The sequence below is a fragment of the Sorex araneus genome, chromosome 1 (assembly GCF_027595985.1).
Source record: "Sorex araneus isolate mSorAra2 chromosome 1, mSorAra2.pri, whole genome shotgun sequence".
NCBI lineage: Eukaryota > Metazoa > Chordata > Mammalia > Eulipotyphla > Soricidae > Sorex > Sorex araneus.
The window spans coordinates 35,184,542-35,211,064 of NC_073302.1; the positions used below are offsets into that span (position 1 = coordinate 35,184,542).

Sequence of the window (26,523 nt, forward strand, 5' to 3'; positions counted from 1 at the left end):
CCAGAGTCGACGTTGAACGACCTAGAAGACCTTTCCCAACAAGGGCGGATAAACGGAATCAACGAGACAGCGCGTCCTCTGTGAAGTGAATTTCATGAGAAAACACTTTTAAGAACAAAATGCCTCACAGTTGGCGCCGAAAAGATAATCCAGACAAGGCTCTTGCCTTGATGCAGCCCGCACGGGTGCCACTCCCGAGTCCCCAGCACCCCACACGGTCTGGAGCGTCCCTGAGTGCAGAGCCAGAAGCACCACGGGGCGTGGCCCAAGAACAAATGGGGAAGAACATTTCCAAACCAACTACAACCCAGACCCAGCTACCACAACGAGTGCTAGGAAAGAGACCAAATAGAATGGACTTAAAAAACTTTATTCCACATAATCACCAAAAAAAAAGAGAGAGAGAGAAAAGCATGTAACTCTGAAACATATAACAGATTTCATTTAGCTCATTGTCACAAAACTCAAGTCACAAAACTCAATATATCAAAAAAACAGGCTGTGTGTTTTTGTAGTCTTACCCACTTTTGATGATGAAACTTTAAAAGGGAAAACGCCGACACCAACACAATTAGAGAGAGCCGCTTCGGCGAGCATTTATTAAAGAGCATTAAAAACCAAAAATCCTCAAAAGCGAGGAAACCACCTTTCTAGTCTTCAATGTGCCCTGATTCACCCAAGGACAAAACCAGACTGTACCTCAGAAGAAACCAAGCCCGAGGGTTTACTCTCCCTTCTAAAATGGCCCGTCTCACCTCCCCTATGCCCACAGGGCCTGCACACAATATTCTTCCTCTGCCGAGCGGCATGGGCCAACCCAATCAGCCCTGTAAAGCTCCCCCCTCCCCCCCAGCCACCCAGGGTCCTTTTCTGTCCACCACCCACTATTCCCTTGCCTCTCTGCAGCCTGTCCCAATTCTATCGTACTTGGATGTTCGGGTCTCTAAATCTGAACTACGCACACAACTGTTTTTATTGCACCGGTTCGTAAGCTAGAGCAGAGGCTTGTAGATCCAACTACAAGATCCCACCAGAAGGGGAGTGTTGCCTATCCAGACAAAGCATCAACTGTCTCCAGCCACAAATTAAATATGAAGACAACTGGCTTCCCCATACAGGCTGTGTTTTACTCGGGCTAATTCCCGGGGCTCAAACTACTGTGTTAAATGTAGAACCCAAAACGGCCTCTGTGCCCGGCTGTGCCAGAAAGGCCACTTGTAAAGCTTTTCAGGTAAGATTATCCCATCATCTTGACTTTTCAAAATTACCATCACACCAGTTCACAATGAAGTTGTAAAAACATGTTAGAGTCACTTACGAACACAGTTTGGCTACTTTAAAGTTCATACAAAGCTGTTGTAACCACCAGTCTGAATTATTTTGTTGTCTAACTGAAGAAAGTCTATAATAGACAACCTTCCCTGGTAAAGTTTTTGTGGTTTGGTCTTCAAAAGCTGTAAAAAGTGATAAATAAAGCCAAAATTTCTGAGTTAAAACCATTAAAAACATTTATTATTTTTAAAAGCAACATATTTGATGAGTGCCTCACCTTAGCCTCCAGGAAGTGTTCTAGAGAAATGCTCACAGAGCTCTAGTATGATTGTAGCGACTGAAACTTAATGTCAAATAAACTTGGTTTATTACAAGAAAAAAAAATAAAAAGCAACACATCCGAGATAGCAGAAACCAAGGCACCCTTCCCCCCACTGCCCGCCACGTCAGCCTCACTTCATTTCGATTTCACTTAAGTGCCTTAGAAATCAGGTTCCTAACACTAGCATGGAGTGTACAGACAAAGGGAGGCTCCTAGAGACCACCCCTGGACCCCAGCATCACTCACCTGCTTGAGCGGGGGTCACGCGCGCACGCGCTCGCGCTCGCGCTCGCACACGCCCACGCACACACACACGCACGCACACACACACACCTGGGAACACTCAGGGACAGCCAAGCCCACACACCCACGCACACACACACCCGCCTGAATGAAAGCACCGCAGTGCCCGGGTCCCTGCTGGAACTTGACCCACTTCAATCCCGACTACGGCATGGACCGGAGGATGCTACTCACATTTATTTGGTGTTAGTTTGTTTCTGACAACCCCGCACCTGCATGGAGGTTCCTAGCGTAAACCGCCGCTCCCAGCTGCTGTAAAGCTATCGTGTTTCCTCACTGCCTGGCGAGCGCCTGCTGCTGCCGGAAGGATGCTCGTTTGCTCTGACCAGCTGTTTGGGATCTTAGAGGTAACTCTTTCGGAGGTGTGGTGGGGGGAGACTATCGGCCCAGAAACAGAGTAAACAACCGAGAGCCTGACTCTGATTGGTCAGGGTGAGCACATGTTTACAAGCAATTACCCAGAACGACGGAAACCTGGGCGTGAGCGACCGGACGTGTCCGCCAGGTCGGATGCTGGAATGTGATCTTCACCGTCTAGTATGTACAAGCGCAGCTCAGCACAGTCAGAAGCCGCTTCTCGAGGGTGACGGGCAGGTTTACTCCACTAGCATTAGTCACCAACAGGTGTCCGGCAGAAGGGAGTCTGCTCTCCACCTGTCACCAACTCCTGTAACTTAAAATGAACCTTTCCAGCATCTTCACTGGTTTATTGATTTAATGATGAAGCGGTAAACGGCATTCCCACAATGTTAAGACTGCCAACAGGAATTCATTTCCAAGAGTAAAACAAGCACAGCCAGCAGCCCGACAGGTGAGAAAGCTATCCTTGTTTTCCAAGAGTTGACACCTGAAAATGACCAACTGCTATCACAGGGGAGACAGGCAAAGCACTTGGCTCGTTTGGCAGCAACGATTCAAAGAAATGGAGTCCAAGGGCCCTGTAAGCAATTTATAGGAAATTTCTGACTAGGGGGAAAACACTTGCAAATTCAAGTCTCCCCACGTTCTGGCAATGAAAATGGATCGAAAGGGTTTAAGGTCACATTCAGAACTCGACAGGCAATGCCATTCGCTGCCCGACTCTAGCACATCTACGCAGAGAGAGCGGGTCCCAACTAGCCGTAGGGGCTTTCTGAGCAAAAGAAAGGCAAGCGATTCATTACCAGAAGTGATTTCTCCCTAAGAAGCTGCTCTTGCTGCTGTGCTCGGCTCCTCGGTCCTACTGTGTGATGCATAAGCTTAACGGGAACTGCCCTCCGAGTCCTCGGGGCAGACGCAAGCACTGGAGGAGTTAAAGCAAGCCTGAGGCATCTCCCTCTGGGCTGGAAGTCCGGTCTCTAACTGAACACAGTTCAGCAGAGACAGGGGACCAGTCGTCTCTTGGCAAAGCCCGTCATACAGACATTGATAACCAGGCAGTTGGTTAAAATTCTGACCAAAAAAAAAAAAAAAAGGCAACAAAACCCTTAGAATTTCCTCCTGAAACCTTTTATTCTGAACTTGTTGGTGCTTCAGGAAAAAAAAAAAAGAGCTGTGCCCCCGTATTTCACTGTGTCCTGGACTTAAGACACCAACTTTGCCAATTAGGAATGAAGCCAAATTGCATTCTCCTTAGAACTGTCTACTGCACTGATAAAATGTCAGGGAGCTACTGATTTCTTTCATATAATTTTTAACAGGAACTCGTAAGTCGCATTAATTATGCCCCAGGAAATGAGGGAGCGGTGGTAATTCAGATGGGCGCCTCTGAAGAGGTTAGTGAGTTTCCGGTCCCGTTCCAGCCAGATTTTTTGGAACACCTTGGGGAAAGACTGGAACTCCCCCCCAATCTGAGACTGCATGCGCGTCTTCACCACGTTGACCGGGAAAAACAGGATCCCCAGCATGGCGCCCAGCAGGCCTCCGCAGATGAAGTCGTTGACCAGGTGGGCGCTGTGCGTGTCCGCGGCGGGCAGGTGCTCCTTGATGGGGCCGCGGAGGCCGAAGAAGAGGACGTTGCTGAAGCCGTTACGGAAGAGAATGGGCACCAGGCCCCGGTAGTACTCTCGGATCCCGTGGCACTTCAGCGCCTTGAACGCCTGGTAAGTGTTGGTGAACTTGTCGTGGTGCCGGTGGTCCTGAAGCAGGGTCTGGACCCTTTCCAGCGGAGTGAAAATCGCCTCGGTCGTGCCCGCGAGGACCGCCGCCAGGCTCCGGGTGGCGAACTCGGGGGAGCGGAGGTGCCTGCGGAGCAGGCAGGACAGATCCTCGTACAGCCCGAACATGAGCGCCAGCGTGGTGGTCTTCTGCATCAGCGGCGGGAGGATGCCGCGGTACAAGTTCCGGAACCCATCCTTCCGCAGCTGGAGCACCGCGTCCCGGGTCTTGATGCCGTAGAGCTGCTGCCGGAAGAGGACCTTCTGGATGGGGAAGGTGAGGGCCACGTTGTTGAAAGCCGCACAGTAGCCACACAAGTAATGCTTCATCTCACTGACGCTCGCGATGTGAGGGGACAGCTCTTGCGTGGGCGAGGACAGGAGGGTCGGCCTCTTCTCGTGAGCTTCCGAATCCATCATGATGCGTCAGAGCTTCCTTCCTCATGAAGAATTTCTAACCTACGAATGAAATCAATGGCAGGTTGAACTTATTATCATTTCATGTTGGTTTCTGGGTATCAACAGGCAGGGGGACATAGGTGGAGCCGGAGATCAAACCCGGGGCTTCTGCACGCAATGCAAGTGCTACAGCGCGTTGTTGACCCATCTTTCCGGCCCAAGAAATGTCATCTCAAAGCATATTAATACATATTTAATCGGGAAGGGGAGGGTGTTGGGCCACACATGGCGGTGCTCAGGGATTATTTCTAGCAGTGCTCAGAGACCATTCGGCAGTGCCAGGGACGGACTGGGATTGGCAGTGTGCAAAGCAAGCAACTTAACCCCTGTCCTAAATTTCTGGCCCCAGATCTAACTTTTTCTTCTTCTTTTAAAAGGTTTAAGACCATGACTATTAACTTGCACAAAGATTCCTTGGAATCTACAATAACTTACTGAAGCAGACAGTGGTCATGAGACCAGAAAAATCTGAGAATCTCGGGAATCAGTCTGAAAGTACTACCTAGCAGTAGGAACATAATTAACCTTCTGAAACAGATTTGAAGTTCTCCCAGGAGAACTGGAGCAGCCACTCCTTCACTCTGCCCACAAAGACCCTCTGGAGGGGCCGCTCTGAACTAGGCCTCTGCGAGGCGCTCGAGACTCAGAGCAGGAGAAGGCACAGAGACCGGGCCTCAGGAAGGCCGGCAGGTACGTGCTCTGCCGGTGCTGTGCTGGGTGCTCACAAAAGCACCTTCAGGCATGAGGCACTGGGAGGCCGGGGCGCACACACGGGCACCAAGGTGTTCATTCTCAGGACAGTCCCCTAAATGAGTCTCTCCCCCGTCGCCAAGCAGAAGAGGGTTCTGCCCTTTGCCACAGCAGTGTGGGGGGAGCTGGGGCCCTGAAAGTCCAGTTCCAGGGCCCACGCGCCCATTCTCAGGACAGTGACTTTGAGAAGAGCCCGGGGCCATGTGGGAAAGATGAGGAGTGCAAAAGCATTACGCTCCATCTACTGCAGTGTGCTCCAAAGCGGAACATACCCGCCCACTTGGGGGGCACTGGAGGCAATGGGGGGTGGGCAGTAGTGGCCTTAGTACAATTGGAGAGACCTGTTTGCATACAGGTGGAGTTCAAGAGGTCCCTATGTGACACACACACACACACACACACACACACACACATTGCTAGAGCAATAGCACAGTGGGTAGGGCATTTGCCTTGTAAGTTGGCCGACCCAGATTTGATTCTCTCTCTCACACACACACACACACACGGGCTGAGCGATAGCACAGCGGGTAGGGCATTTGCCTTGTAGTTGGCCAACACACACACACACACACACACACACACGGGCTGGAGCGATAGCACAGCGTACCGGTAGGGCATTTGCCTTGTAGTTGGCCAACCCAGATTTGATTCCTCTGTTCCCTCTCGGAGAGCCCGGCAAGCTACCAAGAGTATCCCGCCCACACAAAAGAGCCTGGCAAGCTCCCCATGGCATATTCAATGTCAAAAACAGTAACAAGTCTCACACTGGAGACATTACTGGAGATGTGTGTGTCTCCACACACCCCTCTGGGCAGGTAAAGATATATTTTTTCTTCTGAAGGGGGGTTGTTAGTTAGGCCAAATAAATTGAGAACCTGAGCCACCCACTCCCAGCCCTTGAGCCAGGCAGATCGCTGACCACGGCACAGGCCCAGCAGATAGCCCTCCCCAGACTGACCGCTGCAGCAGGGGGTCCTGATCTGAATGCAGTTAAGCACTAGGAAGAAGCCACAAGCCTGTCCCCACATGCCCGGAAACGTGGCCCACTGAAACCTGGACAATCCAAGTCAGGCATGGTTCAGAGAGAGAAAGTCTTTCCAATTCCGGCAGGTTGGGGAGTAATGGGTGTGGAATCACCTGTCAACTGAGATTCCTTGGGGTCAAACTGCAGAGGCAGTCGGGTAAATGAAGTCAGTCAAAACCCACCGCAGGAGGGTCAGAGAGATGGTGCAACGGGGAGGGCGCTCACCTTGTAAGCGACCCCTGTGCGTTCCTTTCCTGGCTCCCCCGTGTCCCCCTCAACACGCCACAGGCGAGCCCTGAGCAGACACAGGAGGAAGCCCAGAGCACTGTCACAGGCGGCCCAAACCTTCCCCCACAAAATTCACTAGAGAAAAGAGGGGGATTTTTTGAGGTTTTTTTTTTTTAAGCTCTACATTAAAAATACAAGTTTTCAGAGAAACAAAAAAATCCTAAGTTAATTAAATATGCAGTCAGCCTCTCCTCTGGCTGCCACTGCTCAGCTCTCTGCAGCTCAGGCTGAGGGGGAGACGCCTCTGTCTGCCTCAGTCGCCTCACCACCCCCACTCCCAGACACAGCCTCCACGATACCATTTTAAAACTACAAGTACAACAAGTAGGGTGTTTGCCTAGCATATGGCAGATCTGGGTTCAATCCCTGGCATCCCATACGGCCCCCTGAGTATCTCCAGGAGTGATCCCTAAACCCAGAGCCAGGAATAAGCTCTGGCCTCCACTGGGTGTGGTCCAAAAGTGAAAAAGCAAACTGTACAACAATGCACTTGGTTTTGGGTTTTTTGGTGTTTTGTTTTGTTTTGTTTTGTTTTTTTTGCTTTGTGTGTCATACCCAGTGACGCTCAGGGGTTACTCCTGGCTCAAAACTCACAGGAATTACTCCTGGTGATGCTCGAGGGACAACATGGGATGCCAGGAATTGAACCCAGGTCAGCTGCATAAGGCAAATGCCCTATGCACTGTACTATCCTTCTGGTCCCAACACTGTTAACTTCAAACCTTCTTATAGTTCAGTTTTGACTAGCTACACAGTATTTTATCAAATGGATATAGTAGGTAACATTTCTCTGGAACCTACTTACAGTTCTCCAACTAAGTTTTGGTGTGGCTTCCTGTTTTGCTATTATTTACTAGGAACTGTACTTAAACTGCTCCATCAAATGCATTTAATTTTTCTAGTACTAATGATCAATTGACAATGACCGTTTGAGAGTTTTCCAATACAAGAAAGGAAAATACACGTATTCCTTTTTATGAAAGTTCAACTACCTCCACCCCATCCCACCGGCACTAAATCAGAGGACTCTTATTTGGACTCTTGACCAAATGCTTTGGGTATCTACTGGGATACCATATGGCTGTACAAGATAAAATTCGCCAAACATGTGAGTTACAGGAAACTGCCTAGCTCCACCCTGCGTGCATGCGTGCACACACACACACGCAATCTGTGGCAAGTCACTCAGGGTCTCCACGGCCTTGTGTCACTGTGGGTAAAATATGGAGATCACCCACCCCATAGGCCACTGAGTTAACACACTGACAGCAACCAGGAATGTCACCTCGAGCTGCCTCTGCCCCTTTTTCTGACCTTTGCCCCTTTCCCACCTTCTCTCTTGTGGCCACCCCTGGTCCCACCATTTGTCCCTCAAGTCTTGCAGCACGGTCCCCTATTTATGTGATTTTCACCTGTGGCCCTTCTGAAATATCCAAGGTGCCCACAGAGGGGCCAGAACGGCAGATCTCAGCTTCTTACCCTGGGGCACCAGTGCGGGGCGGGCTGAGGGCACTGCCTCACCGAGACCACGGGGTTCGAGTCTGCCTCTCGAGTGTGATGCCTCTGTCTGCTATACATATGGCCTACTCCTTTGATCTTTTTTATTTATTTATTCTCTGGGCCACACCCAGCAATGCTCAGGGGTTACTCCTGGATCAGTGCTCAGGGATCGCTCCTGGCTGTGCCCCACACTCCCGGGGTGCTGGGGATCAAACTCAGGTTAGAAACGTGCAAGCCAAGAAACTACCTGCTGTACTGTCGCTCCTGCCCCTGCATTTAGTTTGTTTTCTAAAAATACTCTCTTAATTTGGAGATGAATCCTACTTGGTCAAGATTAATACGAGAGAACTTTAAATAACCTGAAAATTAAAGCACTGCATCCAAAATACTTTTTGATAATACATTTAGGTGTGTGTATATGTGTATAAATACACACATTCATATACACACATACACACATATATGTATGGGTCTTTGTTGGGGGGGCAACATCTAGCAGTGCTCAGGGGTCACTCCTGGCAGTGCTCAGGAGATCAGATGTGGTGCCAAGTACCAAGCCTGGGTTGAGCACATGCAAAGTAAGCACCTTTACCGCTGTACTCTTCACCCACCCCCTTTCTACTATGTTTAAAGCTTCACGTCACTAGTCATAAAAGATCAAATTTTCAATTTTAGTACTAGCTACACACCAAATTCAGGTGTCAACATTCCACCGTCTTTGTAAAAAGCATTGTTGTTGTTTTTTTTTCCCCTCTATGTTGGTAAACTGAAACCTTAAGGAAATGCTCCATTTCCTTAAAGGTTCAAAGAGTTCACCTGCAACACTGTCTGTCGCTGGTGTCTGGGCGGGCGGCAGCTGTGGGGGAACTCCTCCAATTTCTTCCATTGATCCTAGGTTGGGGTCTCTCCTCGGGAGTCAATTCTGATGACTGGATTTCCTGTGAGAAACAAAATCCGAGTTTCTTCACTGAGTCTCAGAAAGCAACTGCTGTTTTGGAAATTACTTCTAATCTTTGGCATCCATTTTTCCTAGAGCAGGGCAGTCTGTTTACTTAATTTATATGCCTCTCATCCTGGCAAAAGAACCAACTTAAAAATTTACCAATTTTACTTTTTTTCTTTGCTTTTGTTCTGAGGTCACACCCAGCAGTGCTCAAGGATCACCAGATGCAGCGCCAAGAGCTGAACCAGAGTCAGCAGCCTGCACGGCCAGAAGCGCCTGAACCCCTGTATTCCCTCTCTAGTCCCTTCTTATCTTTTTTCCTCCTGCTTTGTCATTGTTTTCCTGTAACTTAATTGAGATGCTTTAAAAAAAAATTTTTTTTTTTTGCTTAGTAATATGAGTATATACGTTTTCTTTTCAATAAAACTTATTTTTTTACTCGAAGACACTGGAGCTGGAGCGAGGGCTGAGCTCATGCGTGGTCCCCGAGCAGAGCTGGGAGTAGCTGTTGCGTACCACCCAGCGTGGCCCAGAAACAAAAACAAAACACAAGGTTTTCTACTGTAGGCAAGGGCAATGCTCAAAGGGCTCCGCCACATCTGCATGCTGTGCATGGGGGAGCTCCAGGTTTGCTCCCCCTGAGCACTGCCAGCTGTGGCCCAGAAACAAAAATGAAGTTCTGTGGGGGATTCTGGTCTCACTGACAAATCAGCTCACCATCTGTACCCTCTCCCTGGCCCCAGGGACTCTGAGGCGGGATTAGATGCAGCCCTTTCCTGAGTCCACACCCACTGTGGCTCTGAGCTTCCCGTGGTCCTCTCTTGAGAGAATAGCCCTCCTGTGACAAGAACTTCTTCTTCTTTTTTTTTTTTTTTGCTTTTTGGGTCACACCCACCAATGCACAGGGGTTACTCAGAGCTCATGCACTCAGGAATTATTCCTGGTGGTGCTCAGGGGACCATATGGGATGCTGGGAATCGAACCTGGGTCGGCCACGTGCAAGGCAAACGCTGTGCGATCGCTCCAGCCTGTGACGGGAAATCTTACGTGGAGGGATCCTCCTCGCTGGCAACTGTCTTCCCAGACCTGTGATGACAGCCCTGCAGCTGGCCTTCAGCTGGCCTTCATCGTGAGCAAAAAGGCAACAGTCAGAGGCCAAGCCCCACAAGCTCACTGCAGGGCTGTCTCACCACAGGAGGATAGCGGCCATGGACTCACAGGGGCGTGTTCTGCAGGATCATATTAGACTGAGGAGGCGCCGGAGCAACAGGACAGCGGGTAGGGCACTTGCCTTGCATGTGGCCAACCCAGGTTCCATCCCTGGCATCCCACAGGGTCCCCCAGCACTGCCAGGAGTAATTCCTGAGTGCAGAGCCAGTAGTAACCCCTGAGCATCTCTGGGTGTGGTTCTCCCCTACCACCACCAAAAAATAAAAAATAAAAAATAAATCCAAAACAAAAATAGAGTGAGGGGATAAGCAACAAAGAAATTAAAATGGATCAGCAGTCAATGTTCTGTGTGTCTCTATCTGGCCCTAAAACATGGGCCTATTATTACGGATCCATAAATTTTCTGGCATAGATAAGAGAAGTTGCAGTTCTGACATGCAGTTGTAGTCTCTGTGGCTTACAGACTGAGTATTTTTTTTTTTCTGGGGGGCCCACACCCAGCGGTGCTCAGGGCTTACTCCTGGCTCTGCACTCAGGGCTCACTCCTAGAGAGCTTGGGATCACGTGGGGTGCCAGAGATCAAATTCGGATTGGCCACATGCAAGGAGAGTACCCACTGTACTATCTCTCTGGGCCCTGCAGACTGAGTTTTGGTTTGCCTCTCAAGAAAAGAACTTTAGGGGGTATAGTGCCGCCCAGCAGGTCAACCTGTTACACTGTGGGGCAAGTGTATCAGCAGCCTGATGGTGCCCTCAGGCTTCCTGATACCTCAAAATTGCCGCTGTGCCTCTGGCCAGACCCCAACAACTTGGGACCAAGTTTCCCTGAGAAATTAAACGGTCAAAAGTTAGGTATGTGGGAGCCACGCCCACAAACCACCTCCGGCTCAGCTAATCAAGCTCATTTATCAGCCTTGCTTCAGAGACCCATAAATAAATCTCAAAATAGATCAAACTCAGGCCATTTAAGCGCATTAACAGAGATGTTTCCCCACCCCGCACGAGGCTGATTTCACCAGAGCACCTCTGCCTGCCCCAAAAGAACCCCAGCAGCCACAGACCTCCAGAACCCAATCGCCGCCATGCTCACAGCTAACCTTCACTCATGTCTTGAGCCTCTCATGCATGGGAATGCATCTGCTAAAACACCCAGGTATGCAACTGAAAACCCTGGGAGTCGGGGACGGGCAACCTCCCCCCATCTCCCGCTTCCTCCAGTTCCCTGGCAATCACACCCAAGAACTGCCTCTGGGCACCATCTAAGCGCATTATCGGCCATGATTCAGACTCACAAAAGAATGTCAGAAGAGAGCATAATGCCACAGAGATGCCTCGGACCACAAATATTTTTAAAAAATTAAATTTCAGGAGTGCTCGGGCACTTTTGCAGCTGCACAACATCTCATACTGTTCACAACAAGCAATACAAAATAAATTATCTAACATCTGCCTTTGGGGCAGGATTGGATGGTGGTGGTAAAATTCAAAATAATGCTGGCAGGATGGTGTAATGGTGGTGGGACTGGTGTTGAACTGTTGAATGCAGACAGTGTGAACAGCTTTATGAAAATGAATTTATTCTTTCTTTCTGGGTCATACCCAGCGATACTCAGGTGTTACTCCTGGCTCTACACTCAGGAATTGCTCCTGGCGGTGCTTGGGGTACACTAGTTGTTTGCCGGGGATTGAACCTGGGTTGGCTGTTCAAGGCAAACGCCCTATCCACTGTATTATCACTCCAGCCCCTAAATTTTTTTTTTTGAAAAAGTAAAAAAGAAATTTTGGGGGCCGGAGCAATAGCACAGAGGGTAGGCATTTGCCTTGCACGCGGCTGACCCGGGTTCGATCCCCGGCATCCCATATGGTCCCCCAAGCACCGCCAGGAGTAATTCCTGAGTGCAGAGCCAGGAGTAACCCCTGAGCATCGCTGGGTGTGACCCAAAAAGCAAAAAAAAAAAAAAAGAAAAGAAAGAAATTTTGCTAGAAGTCAGATTTCCTCCCTCAGCCTCAAGTACTTAAGTGATCAACAGAGTACACATGTGCTTCCCAGCCTCTGAAGACTCAATTTTATTTCATTTTTTAAAAGGGCAATGTTATTTTAAATGATCTATAAAATTACTGACAGTTGAGTCTCATGTTTTCATTGCTAAGTCTGTGCTTTGGACAGAGAGCTACGCCACTCTCCACTTCCCCAGTACACCTAAGAGCCCTGACCTCTGTTCCCTTATTATGAAGACTCAATTTTGTTTTATTTTTTTGGTTTTTGGGTCATACCAGATATGTTCAGGGTTACTCCTGGCTCTGAGCTCAGGGACCACACCTGGAGGTGGTCAGGGGATCATATGGGATGCCAGGGATCAAATCCAGGCTGGCCGTGTGCAAGGCAAGGGCCCTACACGTTGTACTATCTCTCTGGCCCCAAATACTCAATTTGAAAAACTATTATTCTTTTGCTGACTGTGTTAATTCACGTTTCAATACCTGCTTTCCTGAATGCAAGATACAACTTCATGGGGCCGAAGGAAGTACAGTAAGGCGCTACTTGCACACAGCTGACTCAAGTTTATACAGAGTCTATGGAGGTAAAGTAGCCTATATCTGATTTGGGGAGAATTGAAAGATAAACCCTTAGCTTTTTCATTTGTTTCAAACAGATGTGTTGCATTTTTTGTTCTTAACCAATTAAAGACAATATTAATTTAAATATATCAATATATTCATATATAGGGGCAAGAGACATAGTACAGTGGGCAGGGTGCTTGCCTTGCACACAACCAACCTGGCTTTAATACCCGGCACCACAGACGGTCCCGAGTCCACCAGGAGTGATCCTTGGGTGCTGAGCCAGAAGTCATCTGAGCACTGCCAGGTGTGGCCCCAAATTTAAAAAATACATAAATTTTATGTAACATATATTTATGCACATTTTTACATATTTTAAACAATTATTCTATAAATAGTAGAGCCATCTGCCAGAGAATGGAGTTTGATAACATTAATCACTTGGTCATCTACATCATCTACATCTTTACTTTCACTGAGTTTACTTTCATTGAGTTAAAAGACTGTAGGTTGTTGCTGGTTTTTTTTGTTTGTTTTTGCTCAGGTACTCCTGGCTCTGCTCTCAGGATCACTCCTGGTGAGCTTGGGGGACGGAACCCAGGTCAGCTGCATGCCAGGCCGGTACCCTACCAATTATACAATTGCTGCAACCCTTGAGGACTTTTTCTTTGGCCACACCTGGATTTGCCCTGGGCTACTCCCAGCTGGGTGCTCTGGATGGCTACAGGCATCAGAGCCACTGCAGGCCCAGCATGTACTCCAGCCCTCAGAGATGCCACAGAGACAAGAGAAGGACAAACATTTAAAATACAATTGGCCTAGAAATGCTTTACAGTTCTGTTATGCTTGGCTCTTCTAGTTTCAGAACTAAACAATGCTTAAAAAAAAATCAGAATAAAAAAATTGAATCAGACTAATGTATACGATTACACAGTAACACAATGTAACAACTTAAACTTTCATGTTTAAGTTCATGGTTCATGAACACCTAACTACATATCAAACCCTATTACTTTTAACAATACCTGCTCCTTGATAATAAAAATGTCAAATTGTTGCACTTGAGCGGCCAGAGCAATGTACAGCAGGTAGGGGGCTTACCTTGATGCCCCCGCATCCCATATGGTCCCCTTAGCCATCCCCAGGCATAATTCCTGAGGGCAGAGCCAGGAGTCACTCCTGAGGAACTCCAGATGTGGCCCCAAAACAAAACAGAACAAATTCGCCACTCCCCTCCCCCCAAACACCCACATGCAACAAAATTTTGTCCATTGTCCCTGGAGAAAACATCAGGTAGGGCACTTGCCCTGCGTGCGGCCTACCCAGCTTCAATCCCAGATGGCCCTGGGGGCCCCTCCAGAAGTGATCCCTGTGTTCAAAGCCAGCAGTAAATCCTGAGCACTGCCGTGTGTGGTCCAAGACCCCAAAATTTGTCCATATTCAAATTTTTATTAGAATGGTATTTAAATTGCTTCTCGTATTTTTCAAATAAAAGGTACTTCACCCCGTTTGTCAAGGCTCCGTGATCAGGCCTTATTTTGCCTGTTACCCATCACGCCCGGCCTTTCGCAACAACACCTGGCTCATTACGGAGAAGCTTCAGGGCCGACAGGCGGCTCATCGGGTTGCGTGGAGGCTGTGCCACCCCTGGCCCTGCATGATGCTGGAAGCAACCGCAACTCCAGGTTCCCTCTCTGAGCACTGCAGCCAGGAGCTCCCCCACCGCCCCTCTCCCAAAGCCTTACATAATGGTAACATCCACTTCTGTTCACAAAATATTTTTAATTTTTTTATTATTGAATCACCATGAGATAAAGTTACACCCATCCCTTCACCAGTCCACATTTCCCGCCACCAGTGAGCCCAGTTTTCCTCACACATACACCCCACCCAGAAAAAAAAAAACACCCAAATATTTTTAATGGTACAAATCCACAATGATTGTGTGGTGAAATGGGCTGAGCACAGGCTCTGCCTGCAGTGCCCAGGTCCCAGCCAGGCACCACGTGGCCCCCCAAGCACCGAGCTGGGAGTAGCCCAACCACCAACGTGATGGGGGGCAAGCAACCCAACCCACAATCGTATCCGCTACAGAACAGACAGAAACGGTTAGCTAATGACTTACTGGCCAATGCACTGCTGAACTACTTTAAGATAATTTAAGAATATTGAGCCACTGATTAAAAATACAGAAAAGCTTGGGGGCTAAGGATGAGGTTTAGCAGTGAAGCATTCTCCTAGCACCTCTGGCAGCCCACGCTCCCACATAAAACTACCTGGCACAAGACAGAAGAGAGCTATGAAGCGCACAGATTTAAAGTTTTCCCTCTCCTGGGGCTGGAGTGATAGCACAGCGGGCAGGGCATTTGCCTTGCACTCGGCAGACCTGGGTTCGATTCGCAGCATCCCATATGGTCCCCAGGGCACTGCCAGGAGTAATCCCCTATGCATTACCAGGCGTGACCCAAAAAAGCAAAAGTAAATTAAAAAATAAAGTTTTCCCTCTCCTTTCATCCTGCACCCCAGGGCAGCCTAAGTAGTTTCTTAATTTAGCAACAGAAAAGCTAGTGTATAGGGCGCTGGGGGAAAACGGAGTTGAGACGTTGGCCAGTTTATCTATTTTGTGCACATAGCCTTTCCTTTCCAAAACCGACTTCTCTATTTCAATTCTTCAATTATTCCAAACCCCGAATAGTGATTCCTTGCCACTTGCTGCACTTTGGGCCAATCGTAATTGCTTGCCACCTACAACACCCTGTGTCTCCACGTTAGAAAGCAAAGTTCAAGAGGCTGGCTTTCGGGCACCTGCAGGCGCCAAACTTTTGTGGCGTAAGGAAAGCGAAGCATCTTAACTCCACTGCAGCTGAGAGGCCACGGGAACGACGAGCCAGACCTGGATGTGCTCTCGGGCCAAGGGCCTTGCTTTGCGCACAGGAACTGGGGAGAAGGCCACCTGGACTCCCCAAGGGTATGAACCCTCCACACGATGGGCCGGCCTGAGTCAGCACTCGGAACAGCAGCATCAGCCTGGACTCTAGTCCTGGGCCCGGCACCACCACCACCGGGCGACTCTCATCATCACAGCGTGTGTCACCTGAAAATCCAGCAGGAAGCAGCGCCGGCTCCTCTACCCGCTGCCAGGCTGGTGAATGCTCCCCAACCCCCCGCCCCCCAGACAACGCCAAAATGATCCAAAACCGGTGCTCTGGAAGTTTCGTCCGTGGACCTGGCCCGGCCCCGGGGACCCGAGGGAGGGGAAGCCTTTCAAAACAAGGGCGGAGGTTGCGAGCAGCAAGGCCAGGGTCATGCCCGCCTCCAGCGCGTCGGGGCAGGCGCCGGGGATTCCGGGGATCGGGCGTGCGGGGAGGGAGCGCGCCCGGGAGATGGGAATTGAGACCAGCTGCGGCACGGCCTGAATCAGGGGCCTAAGGATGCCCGCCCCAAGAGTCCAGGCAGCCGGTGGGGGCTGGGAGGGGAAGGGGCATGCAGGCTCCACCTAGCTAAGCTCGACCCCCATCACCCCACCTGCCCCCACCCCCACCCGCACCCCCGCCTTGTTCAACAGTTTGCAACAAAGCGATGCAACATGGTGTCGCAGGCCCAGCAACCCGCCAGGCTGGGGGGTGGCCCCAACTCCCCACTCTGCAGGTGGAAAGGGTGGGGGAAGGCCCAGCCAAAGCACCCGGACCCCCTATCCGTCGGGGGCGTTGCCACCGGCTTCAGCGGCCCCTGAAATGCGGATACCCGGAGGCAGGGGCGAGGGTCCAGGGCCGGGCCCGGTGGCCCCCTCCTCCTCCTCTTCTCCTCCTGCTCCTGCTCCTACTCCCGCTCCTCCTCTCCGCCCTGCAGTCCGCGCGCGCCGGGGACGCGCCGGGAGAGGAAGCGGAGCCTCCTGCGTACGAAAGAAGCTCGTTCCGGGCATCCCTCCGCCCTCGGCCGCGACCCCCACCCAGGGGCGCCCCGGCCCCCCGCAGTCTAGGGCCCCACTCGAGAGCGCGCGCGCGCGGAGAGGGGCGAGTGAGTCCCCCGCGGCGGCCGCTCCAGGGCTTCGCGCGTCCACGGCGTCGCCGCGGGCACCCCCTCCCCGGGGGGCTCAGCCCGCCCCGGGCCTCCTCCCGCCCCCGCCCCCGCCCCACCCGGCACTCACCCATCGCCGCGGGCGCCCGGCTCCACGCCCGTCGCCGGCCGGCCCGCGGGTCCAGCGGCGGCGCAGGCGCAGGCGCAGACCTTGACTGACCCCCCGACGGGGGGCGTTGCGTGACGCGCTCGACGTCACCCGGGCGGGTCACGTGACCGCGCCGCCGCCTACGGCGCCCGGCTCTCGGGGGTGGGGGCAGTCGCCGCCGTCCGCGGCAGCACCGGCAGCGGTGCAGGGGGTGGGTGGGAGCGCTGAGGATCCCTGCCCGCCGTCTGTCCGTCCGCGCGGGCGTCCGCGGGCCGGGGCGCCCGGGGGGTGCCGGCCTACGGCGGCCTCGCCGTGCCACAAACAGCCAACGCTTTCTCGGGCCGCCTGTGGGCGGGCCCGCGGGCGGGTCAGGGCCACTAGGACGCCTGCGCGCAGGGCTTGCAAGTGCACGCCGAGACCCGTTCTGTAGCCCAAGTTAGGTTTCAGCTGCTCCGGAGGCTTCCCAAACTAGTTTCGTGCGTGCTTCCGGGGGCGTACCGGCAGCTTTAAAGCCTTTACCCCACCACCACCACCTTTTAGTCTCATAACTCGTGCACCTGGGACCTCACTGCACACAGCTCAAAGCCCCGTGTCAGATCCTAGCCGTGACACTGACTGATCGCCCCAGTGACCTTGACCAAGTCCCTGTCTCCTGTGCTCCAATCCCTGTGCTCAACGTAATGCCTGCCTCACATGCACTGCTCAGCGAGCTGGATGTGGCTATGCCCAGCTTGTTGCTCTGGGGACCGGCCCTGTGGTGCCAGGGATGAAAGCCCTAGTTCCCACATACAGGACATACCCACAGCCCTTGGCCCAACTTAGGGTTAAGTAATGAATGTCCTAATAAAAAGTTAGGGGGGGCGGAGAAATGGTACAGGGGCTAAGGTGCTTGCCTTGCACACAGCTGGCACCGATTGGATCCTCTGCACCACATGGACTCCTGAGCACTGCTGAAAGTGATCCCTGAGCATTGCTGGGTATATACACGTACATACGTGTGGGCTTGCAAACACACACACACACATACACACATATATATATATATATATATATATATATACATGAATATATATAACATGTAGCACTGTAGCACTGTCGTCCCCTCCCATTGTTCATCAATTTACTCGAGCAGGCACCAGTAATGTCTCCATCGTGAGACTTGTTACTGTTTTTGGCATATCAAATGCACCACCAGTATTTGACAACCTGACAAGTAGCTTGTCAGGCTCTGCTGTGCGGGCAGGATAGTCTAGGTAGCTTGCCGGACTCTCTGAGAGGGACAGAGGAATCGAACCCCGGTCGGCCACGTGCCAGGCAAAGGCCCTACCCGTTGTACAACATATATGTATACATGAATAAAAGATTCCAGTGATTCAGAAGCTTGAAACATTCTTTTTCCCCTTAAGAGAGAGCCAGAGAGACCTCAGGGACTGGAGATGTTTGAACGGGCCTTGGAGAGTGAATGAGTGGAATTTGGTCCCAGGGAGAAAGTCATAGCAGCAGAAGATAAGCATATAAAGGTCATGTGGTGGGGCCTGATAGGGCAGATCTGGACTGTCAGGCGCAGGCACCTGGCATCTGATCAGCGCACAGCGCAAGATTTGGGGCTCCACGGGGTGATGGCAAGGCCAGGAAAAAGCCTGGAATGAACCATCGGCAGCATTTGAAGAAGAAGCATTCACTTTTAAATTACGTGCTGGAGCCATAGGGCAGCAGTTAGGGAGATTTCCTTGCACACGGTTGACCTGGGTTCAGTGCCAGGCATCCCATATGGTCCCCCAAGCAGTGCCAGGAGTAACCCCTGATTATCGCTGGATGTGATTCAAAACCAAAAAATAAACAAACAAACAAACAAATAGTAAATAAATAAATTTGGGTTTGTTTTACCCTATGTGAATCTGAACATACTATTCAGATGTATTATTTGAAAAGTAGGGGCTGGAAGGAGTAAATCCTGAGAGCAAAGGCAGGAGGTAATCCCTGTGCACTGCCGGGTGTGACCCAAAAAGCAAAAAAAGAAAAAGAGAAGAAAAAGAAAAGTAGGGGCTGGACTGGAGCAAGTTATTGCTGAGAGGGAAACTGGGGACATTGGTGGTGGGAAATTGGGTGAAGGGATGGGTGTTGGAACATTGTATGACTAAAACCTAATCACAACAGCTTTGTAACTGTATATCTCATGGTGATTCCAAAAAATAAATAAATAAATAAAAAGGAAAAGGAAAGTAGGGGCTGAAGCGATATAGTACAACAGGTAGAGGATTTGCCTTGCCTATGGCTGACCAGGGTTTGGTCCCCGGGAGCCCCCTACGTTCCCCTGAGCTCTGCCAGGAATGATCCCTGAGCACTGAGCCAGGAGTCATCCCCAGCACATCCAGATAGGGCCCCCAAAAGTAAACCAGGCAGGCATCTAGCACAGTCATAACTCATTTCAGATGAGAATGGAGAAATGGTTCTCCTGGCATAGAACCTGAAAAGAAGAAAAAAGATGGAAAATAGGCACGTAACAGACTTAGACAGGCGAGGAGATCCCAGTCCAGCAGAAGCCCACGTGTGCAAGCCCTGACAGACAGTCCACGTCTGTCACTTTTGGTTTGTTTGGGAGTTTGGTGCTTGGGACAATCAGGCAATACTCAGGGACTCCTGGCTCTGTGCTGGAGGTCATGTGGTGCCAGGGAAGGAAACCAGGGTTCCTCCATGCAAAACATACACTTCTAGCTCTTTAAGCAAGCTCCCCGTCCCAATCTGTTTGGTTTGTGGGGTCATTCCTGGTGGTGCTAGGGGTCAGGTTTTTTTTCTTTTTAGGGTCATACCCAGCAGTGCTCAGGGGACCATATAAGATGTCAGGGATCGAACCCAGGTTGGCTGTATGCAAGGCAAATGCCCTACCTACGGTACTATTGCTCCAGCCTCATGGGTCAGTGCTTGAGGTCACTCCTGCCCGTGCTCAGGGAACCTTGTGTGCTAGAGATGGACCCTAGGGCTCCTGCGTGTGCTCCCGGCTGCTACTTGTATGCTGCAGTCCACAGGGACTGTCTCACTACTTTTGGGTTCATTGTCAATTATATGAACCTTAGGGCTAAAAGATAGTACAACGGACTTGCCACGGCTGACCAGTTTCAATCCTCAGCACCCCTGACGGTCCTCGGAGCCCTGCCAGAAGTGATCCCTAAACACAGAGCCAGGATTAAGCCCTGAGCACTGCTGGGTGTGGCCCAAGATACAAAATAATAATAAAAACAATAACAACTGCCTGGACCCTTCTCGAGTTATATGTGTTGAAGATCAAGACCCTCCATTGGGGGTAATTTTATCATCAAATAAGCTTTTCATTTCTCTCTCCCTATACATCCTTTCTTTCACTGATTATTCAGTCTTTTAAATCACACGTTCGGGGGCTGGAGTGATAGCACAGCGGGTAGGGCGTTTGCCTTGCGTGCAGCCGACCCGGGTTCAATTCCCAGCATCCCATATGGTCCCCTGAGCACGGTCAGGGGCAATTCCTGAGTGCATGAGCCAGGAGTGACCCCTGAGCATCGCTGGGTGTGACACACACACACGAAAAAAGTAAACCACACGTCCGTTCCAAGTCCAGATGATGACAAGGGCACAATCCCTCCTTCAATGACAGCTATGCCGGAAGCTCTGACTTCCTGAAGAGGAGAGGAGAAACTCTTGAAGAGGAGAAACAGTCTTTTTTTGGTTTTGTGTATAGGCCACACCCAGCAGTGCTCAGATCTTACTTCTGGCACTGTGCTTTGGGATTGCTCCTGGCAGTGCGTCCCACTCTGGGGATGCTGGGGATCAACTCCAGTTTAGCCACATGCAAGGCAAATGACCTACCCGCTGACTCCCTCTGGCCTCCTGATTATTTAGTCGTTTAAGCTCTTCTCCACACTCCGGCTTCCAGACTAGCTGTTAGATAAACATTCTCTGACCAGCCCTGGCCATCTATCCGAGTCCTTAGCTCTAAGCCCGCCTGTAGTTTCCTCAGTAAGTCAGACCTTTTCAGTTTGGAATGAGGGTCTGTGTGTCCTGGCCTGTGTCTCTCTCTCCACCTCATCCCCCGTGATAAGCCTGGATTTTCCACCACACAATCTCCCAGTGTTGTGCAAAAAAAAAAACTGTGTTCTGGAAGGCTGTTTCCCCCTTGCATCAATTCTTTGCTAAGCTTCTTAGCCCCTTAAGACTATTTGCCACCATCTCCAAAAAGTCTTCCCTGATTACCCCAGGAAACATGGATTGCTCTCAACTTGGCCTTCCCATAGCACAAAGTACAGGGCAATTCTTATCAGTTCTATCTCTCTTCCCCACTGCCAGCTCACGAGGGCAGGTCTTTGTGACTCTTCAGATCAGAGCTTGGCAAGGTGTGGGCAGGGCTGGGAGATATCTCCGTGAGCTATCTCACGGTTCTACTCAGATCTAAACCTGAGTTTGAGACCTCGGCACTGCATGTCCCTGGAGTCCCCTGCAGGGGTCCCCTTACCTCCGGGTCTGACCAGCTATGCCTCATCAGGCCCTGGCATTGAAGGATAAGCTTGGGGTTGGCCCTGGGTGCTTGGAGGACCATATGGTGCTGGGGACTGAGGCTGGGTAGCTGTGTACCCCAGAAGTGGTCCCCAGACCCTCTGAGCTCTGCTGGGAAGGAATCCTTCTCCCCCCCGCAAATGACGTTTGCCCCCAATAAAATCTCGGGTTCCCAGGAAAAGGGACTTGGAATGTGACTGATGAATCTTGGTGCAAACTCCCCCCACTTCCCAGACAAGCGCCCCGAACCCCACAATCTCTGGCTGCAGACAAAGGTGGCTCTTCGGGAGCTGTGGGGCTGTCGGTGGTTCAGCATGGTTCTGTCCGGATCAGGTCACCTGCGGTCATTGCCTCAGCCAGGGGTCAGTGACTTGCCTCCCTGCCCCGCTCCTGTTTCTCAGGCCCCTGAATCCTCTGGACCTATCTCACCGTGCCCTCGGCACACACCCCCAGTCCCTCCATCTTTCCCAACGCCGGTGCGCGTCTTGCCGGTGTCCACCTGGCACCGTGTTCATTTCATTCACTGTGCCTAAAAGGCTCTGTTGATTTCGTGACAAGGTCCTCATCATCCTCATCGCTCTGGTGATGCAGGGGATTCTAGGGGCTCCCCCTGACCTCACTGCCCACCCCTGCAGCCGGTGTGCTGCCCGCCTCAGACCCAGTCATCCTGTGTCAGCATATCTGCTTGTTTTTGGGGTTCTGGGTCCCACCCTCTGGTGCTGTGGGTGGGGGTGGGGCTGCTCCTGGTTCTATGCCTGGAGTTGGCCCTGGGTGTGTGGAGGACCACATGGCGCTGGGGACTGGCAACCAAAGTGTGGGGCCAGAGCGATAGTGCAGCGGGTAGGGCATTTGCCTTGTATGCGGCCGACCTGCATTCGATCCCCGGCATGGTCTCCTCAGCACCACCAGAAGTAATTCCTGAGTGCAGAGCCAGGAGTAACCCCTGTGCATCGCTGGGTGTGACCCCAAAAGGAAAATAAGAAAAAAGAAAAAAAAAGTGTAAATTCAGCCCTTTGAGCTGTCTCCTGGGCCCTGAGACCCTGTATTTAATGAGATCACCAGGTGACTCATATGTACTTTTTGTTTGTTCGTTTACTTGGGGGCCACACCCCACAGTGCTCAAAGATCACTTCTGGTAGGACTTGGTGTGATAGCGGGGACCAAACTTGAGTCAGCTGCGTGCAAGGCAAGCTGTCCTACTTGCTGCACTGTCACTCCGGTCCCCTCCTGTGCACGTTACAGACAGGAAAGCTCGAGGGCCTACAATAGCCTTGGCCTGATCCCAAATCAAACTGACTGTAAAATCCAACTCTTCCCAGGATGAGACTGAGTAGTATTAGGGCCAGCCCCAGATGGTTCTTTTTTTAGGCAAATTTGGGAAACAGCAGCTCTAAATTAATGACACCACCCATCACAGGGATCTAAAATTGTGAAAAGCAGGGACCAGCAAAATTCAGGATTGTGTGACTGCAAGGGGATAGAGCCCAGAGGGGGCACCGGTGTCTAGTCCTAAGGAAAAACAGCGAGCGCCTGAGACCGCCACACCCCCAAGGACTGTGAGTCCCCACAGGGGAGAGAACCGTGCATCTGCTGCCGTCAGGAAAGCACCCGAAGAGGGGGCACCTGTGCTACAATTTCTTTTCTCTGTTTTCTTTCGTTTGGGAACCACACTCAGCTATGCTCAGGGGTTACTTGGGAATCAGTCCCAGCAGTGCTCAGGGGGCTATATGGGATGCCACAGATTGAAGTTGGGTTTGCTGCCTGCAAGGCAAGTGCCCTACCCGCTGTCCTATCCCTCCGGCCCCCTGGGTGGCAATATGTGTTCCTTAATTGTGAGCTGCTGGTGGTGTGCGCACCATCTACATGTAAAGCAGAGTTTACGTCTACCCGTGAACCATCACCAGCGTGGGATGGGAAAGACGGGAAAGCATGTCAGTAAGGGCACGCAGGCCTGCTCTGACCTTGTCCTGACCTTGTTCCCGCCTGTCAGTGCTGCCTTTGCCCCAGACACCACCCCCAGGCAGAGCCTGTGCCCCGTGGGTGCCATCAGCCGGGTTGCTGACCTCTGACAGGGATCACGGGACACCTTACTCGGTATCTAAGTGACACATACTTGTGAAATACAAACACATTTTTATCTAGCAAGGGCCAAGTCAATACAACGACATCAAACATTTGCACAACCTTCCCTCCGTAGGCTGTTCCATGCTAGCTCATGCTAGCTACTGTCCCGGGTTTTCACAGAACGCATATGCTCTGAGAATCCCCTTGATGACAACCATTGCTTAGAACCTAGCCAGAGGTGAGGCTGAGACACTGGGGCCTTTACCATTTGGGGAGAACAGAAGCAAAGAGGGTTGGCCGTGGAGGAAGGCAGACAGCTGGTAGGGTCTCTCTCACCATATGACCCCGTGAGTTGCTAATTGGGGATGGAGGTTCTTTCTAAATGTCCCTCAAAGTGTATTGAATCAAAGTCCCCAAGAGAAAGTTGGGAAGTGGTGTGTGTGTCTCACCTGCTTCAAGGTTAACACAGCGGCCCAGTTCCATCCCTGGGAACCCAGAGCACTGTTGGGGATGGGTCAAGACTCCCACAAAACCAACCAACCGGAATTCGAGACTCCTTGCCTTCTGCTCGTGGACCTGAGGCAGAGCCCGCCCCCATCCCTGGCTTTCTAGGGCTCCATCATTCTGAAGAGTGTCCATTCCTGACACCCAGCATCCGGCTTCTAGGAAAGGACCCTCAGAGGTCTGCTAGTACACTAGCCTCATTCTCCTGCACCACGGGGCTGGGGAAGGGTCAATAGCACTCAGGAACTGGGTCTCCCGAAACTTCCAATATCCCCCCTTCTCTCGGAGGACTAAACCAGCTTGTGCTTTTGCTCCCATTCCATCGCCAGAGCCTCGGTTCATCCCTGTACCCGTGTGTGCCCCGGGTGAAATGAACACGAGGTTGCCCTGCGCCTGGCATGCTAAATCATGCGTCAGCCTCTGGGTGAGCACCTAGTAGTCACCTGCAGTGTACCTACCCTTGCACCCCAACCATGTTCTTTTTTTTTTTTTAATTTATTTTATTGAATCACCAAGTGGAAAGTTACAAAGTTCTCAGGCTTATATTTCAGTTACACAATGCTCAAACACCCATCCCTTCACCAGTGCCCATATTCCACCACCAATAAAAACAGAAACAAAAGCAAAAACAAAACAAACAAAAACAAACAAACAAACAAAAAACAGTATACATCCCACCCCTCACCCCACAACCCACCCGTACGTGAGTGATAATTTCACTTCCTTTTCTCTTTACCTTGATTACATTCCAGATTTCAACACATAACTCACTATTGTTGTTAGAGTTTCAAAACAGACTCACTATTTTTGTTGGAATTTATCCCCTAAGAATACAGCTCTATTAACAGGGAAATACTTGATAATAAGTTTTCCACTGATGAGAATGAAGAGATAAAATGTCACGTGGCCGCGGTAGCGGCCGCGCGGTTTACAATTTCTGTATTATAGTAATTAAGTCTGTGAATATTTAAGTTTGAAAATGAATCATTTCCCTTCCTGGAACAGCATGTAGCCAAAGTTAGTTCACAGTCTCCATACATGGGTGCAAGCACTTGCTGGAACCCCAATTCCTAAAGCTGTCTCTGGTTCCCGCTCGTTCCACATCCACCGGCTCTGCAGAGGCATGGGCACCCGGGCCGAAAACGCGGCCGGCCGGAGCCGAGCACCGGCCCCGGCTGGGGCTGGCCCTGTATCCCTCGGCTGTTTCACCCAACCATGTTCTCACAATGTTCTGCCCCTAGAGCTGGACTAGGAGAAAGGAATCCATGTTCAGCTATTTATTATATATATATATATATAATATATATAATAAATATATATATTTATTCTGGGGGTCAGAATGACAATGCTCAGGGCTTGCTTCTGGCTCTCTCAGCACAGAGAAATCACTTCTTGTGGGGCTGAGGTGACCATAAGGGGTGCTGAGAGCGAGCCCAGATCAACTGCATGGAAGGCAAGCGCCCTACCCACGGTGCAGTATTGCTCAGAAATCCATGTTTAATACTGAGTAAGGACTCTCTGGGGTGCTATTTAAATAATAAGGACAATAAAAAGGCTTAATATCGGAATGGGACTGAAGCGATAGCACAGTGAGTAGGGCGTTTGCCTTGCATACAGTTGACCCGGTTCGATTCCTCCGCCCCTCTTGGAGAGCCCGGCAAGCTACCGAGAGCATCCCGCCCACATGGCAGAGCCTGGCAAGCTACCCATGGCGTATTCGTTATGCCAAAAACAGTCACAACAAGTCTCACAATGGAAACGTTACTGGTGCCCTCTCAAGCAAATCGATGAACGAAGGGACAACAGTGCTAAGAGTACAGTGCTAATATCGGAATAACCCAAGTGGTGATTATTTAAATAGTAAACACTAGGAAGCTCAGTATTTAAATAATAATTGTAGATGGTGAGTGTTCATTTCCATCACCAATGCGGGAATGGCTAAAGGGCACCACCTCCACCCCCAACTCCCTGCAGAGAGATGGCCTAGAGAGTTCCTTCAGTCTGGAGGGGCAGTGGGTTCTTCGCTCAGCTCCCAGCCCTTCCCGGGACAGATGTGTTGGGGTGGTCCTCCTCCCACCCAGTGGAGCCCCGAAACCCCAAGACCTTTCCCCTTTGAAATGCACAGGCTGCCCCTGCCCTTCCCGCCACAAGCTCCCCATCCTGGCGCTGGCTGCCCCTTGCTGGAGGTGGCAGCTGGCACCAGGCGTCCCTCTAACTGTCGTTGCCCCCAGCGGTGGCCGCATCTCTCCTGCCCATTTACAGCTGCAGAGACAGATGTTCCCTGCCAGCACTGGCAGAGCGAGGACCTGAGCCCCAGGAGGTGAGTGCTCTAAGCCAGTGATTCTGCTGTTCCCCTGACCCTCTGTCCTGGGGTACATGCAAGTTCTAGGACTGGGGAATCACACCCAAGTGCTCTGGGACACATCCTGGTGTGACCAACTTCTCAGGGCTTCTTGCCACCTACCAGGAGAGCCAGGCAGTGCCAGAGCTCAGCTGCGTGTGCCGAAGGGCTGTTTTACCGGGCTGCCTCTTAGCCAAG

General features: G+C 51.1%; 1 protein-coding gene across 2 annotated transcripts; it reads right to left on the bottom strand.

Moving 5' to 3' along the window:
• Positions 1 to 356: 356 nt before the first annotated feature.
• Positions 357 to 17,026, bottom strand: SLC25A51 (solute carrier family 25 member 51). Of its 2 annotated transcripts, XM_055143112.1 has the most exons (3): positions 16,875 to 17,026; positions 8,870 to 8,991; positions 357 to 4,491 (listed from the first exon to the last, which is right to left on the bottom strand). In XM_055143112.1, the coding sequence occupies exon 3, from the start codon at positions 4,450 to 4,452 to the stop codon at positions 3,559 to 3,561; it is 894 nt and encodes a 297-aa protein (XP_054999087.1). In that variant the 5' UTR covers positions 4,453 to 4,491; positions 8,870 to 8,991; positions 16,875 to 17,026; the 3' UTR covers positions 357 to 3,558. The 2 variants fall into 2 exon arrangements, with proteins under 2 accessions (XP_054999087.1, XP_054999089.1); XM_055143114.1 differs by lacking the exon at positions 8,870 to 8,991 and having other exon boundaries at positions 16,875 to 16,995.
• Positions 17,027 to 26,523: the final 9,497 nt, after the last annotated feature.

Excerpts from the sequence above, each read along its gene's own strand:
- SLC25A51 (XM_055143112.1), bottom strand. The coding sequence starts at position 4,452 with ATGATGGATTCGGAAGCTCACGAGAAGAGGCCGACCCTCCTGTCCTCG.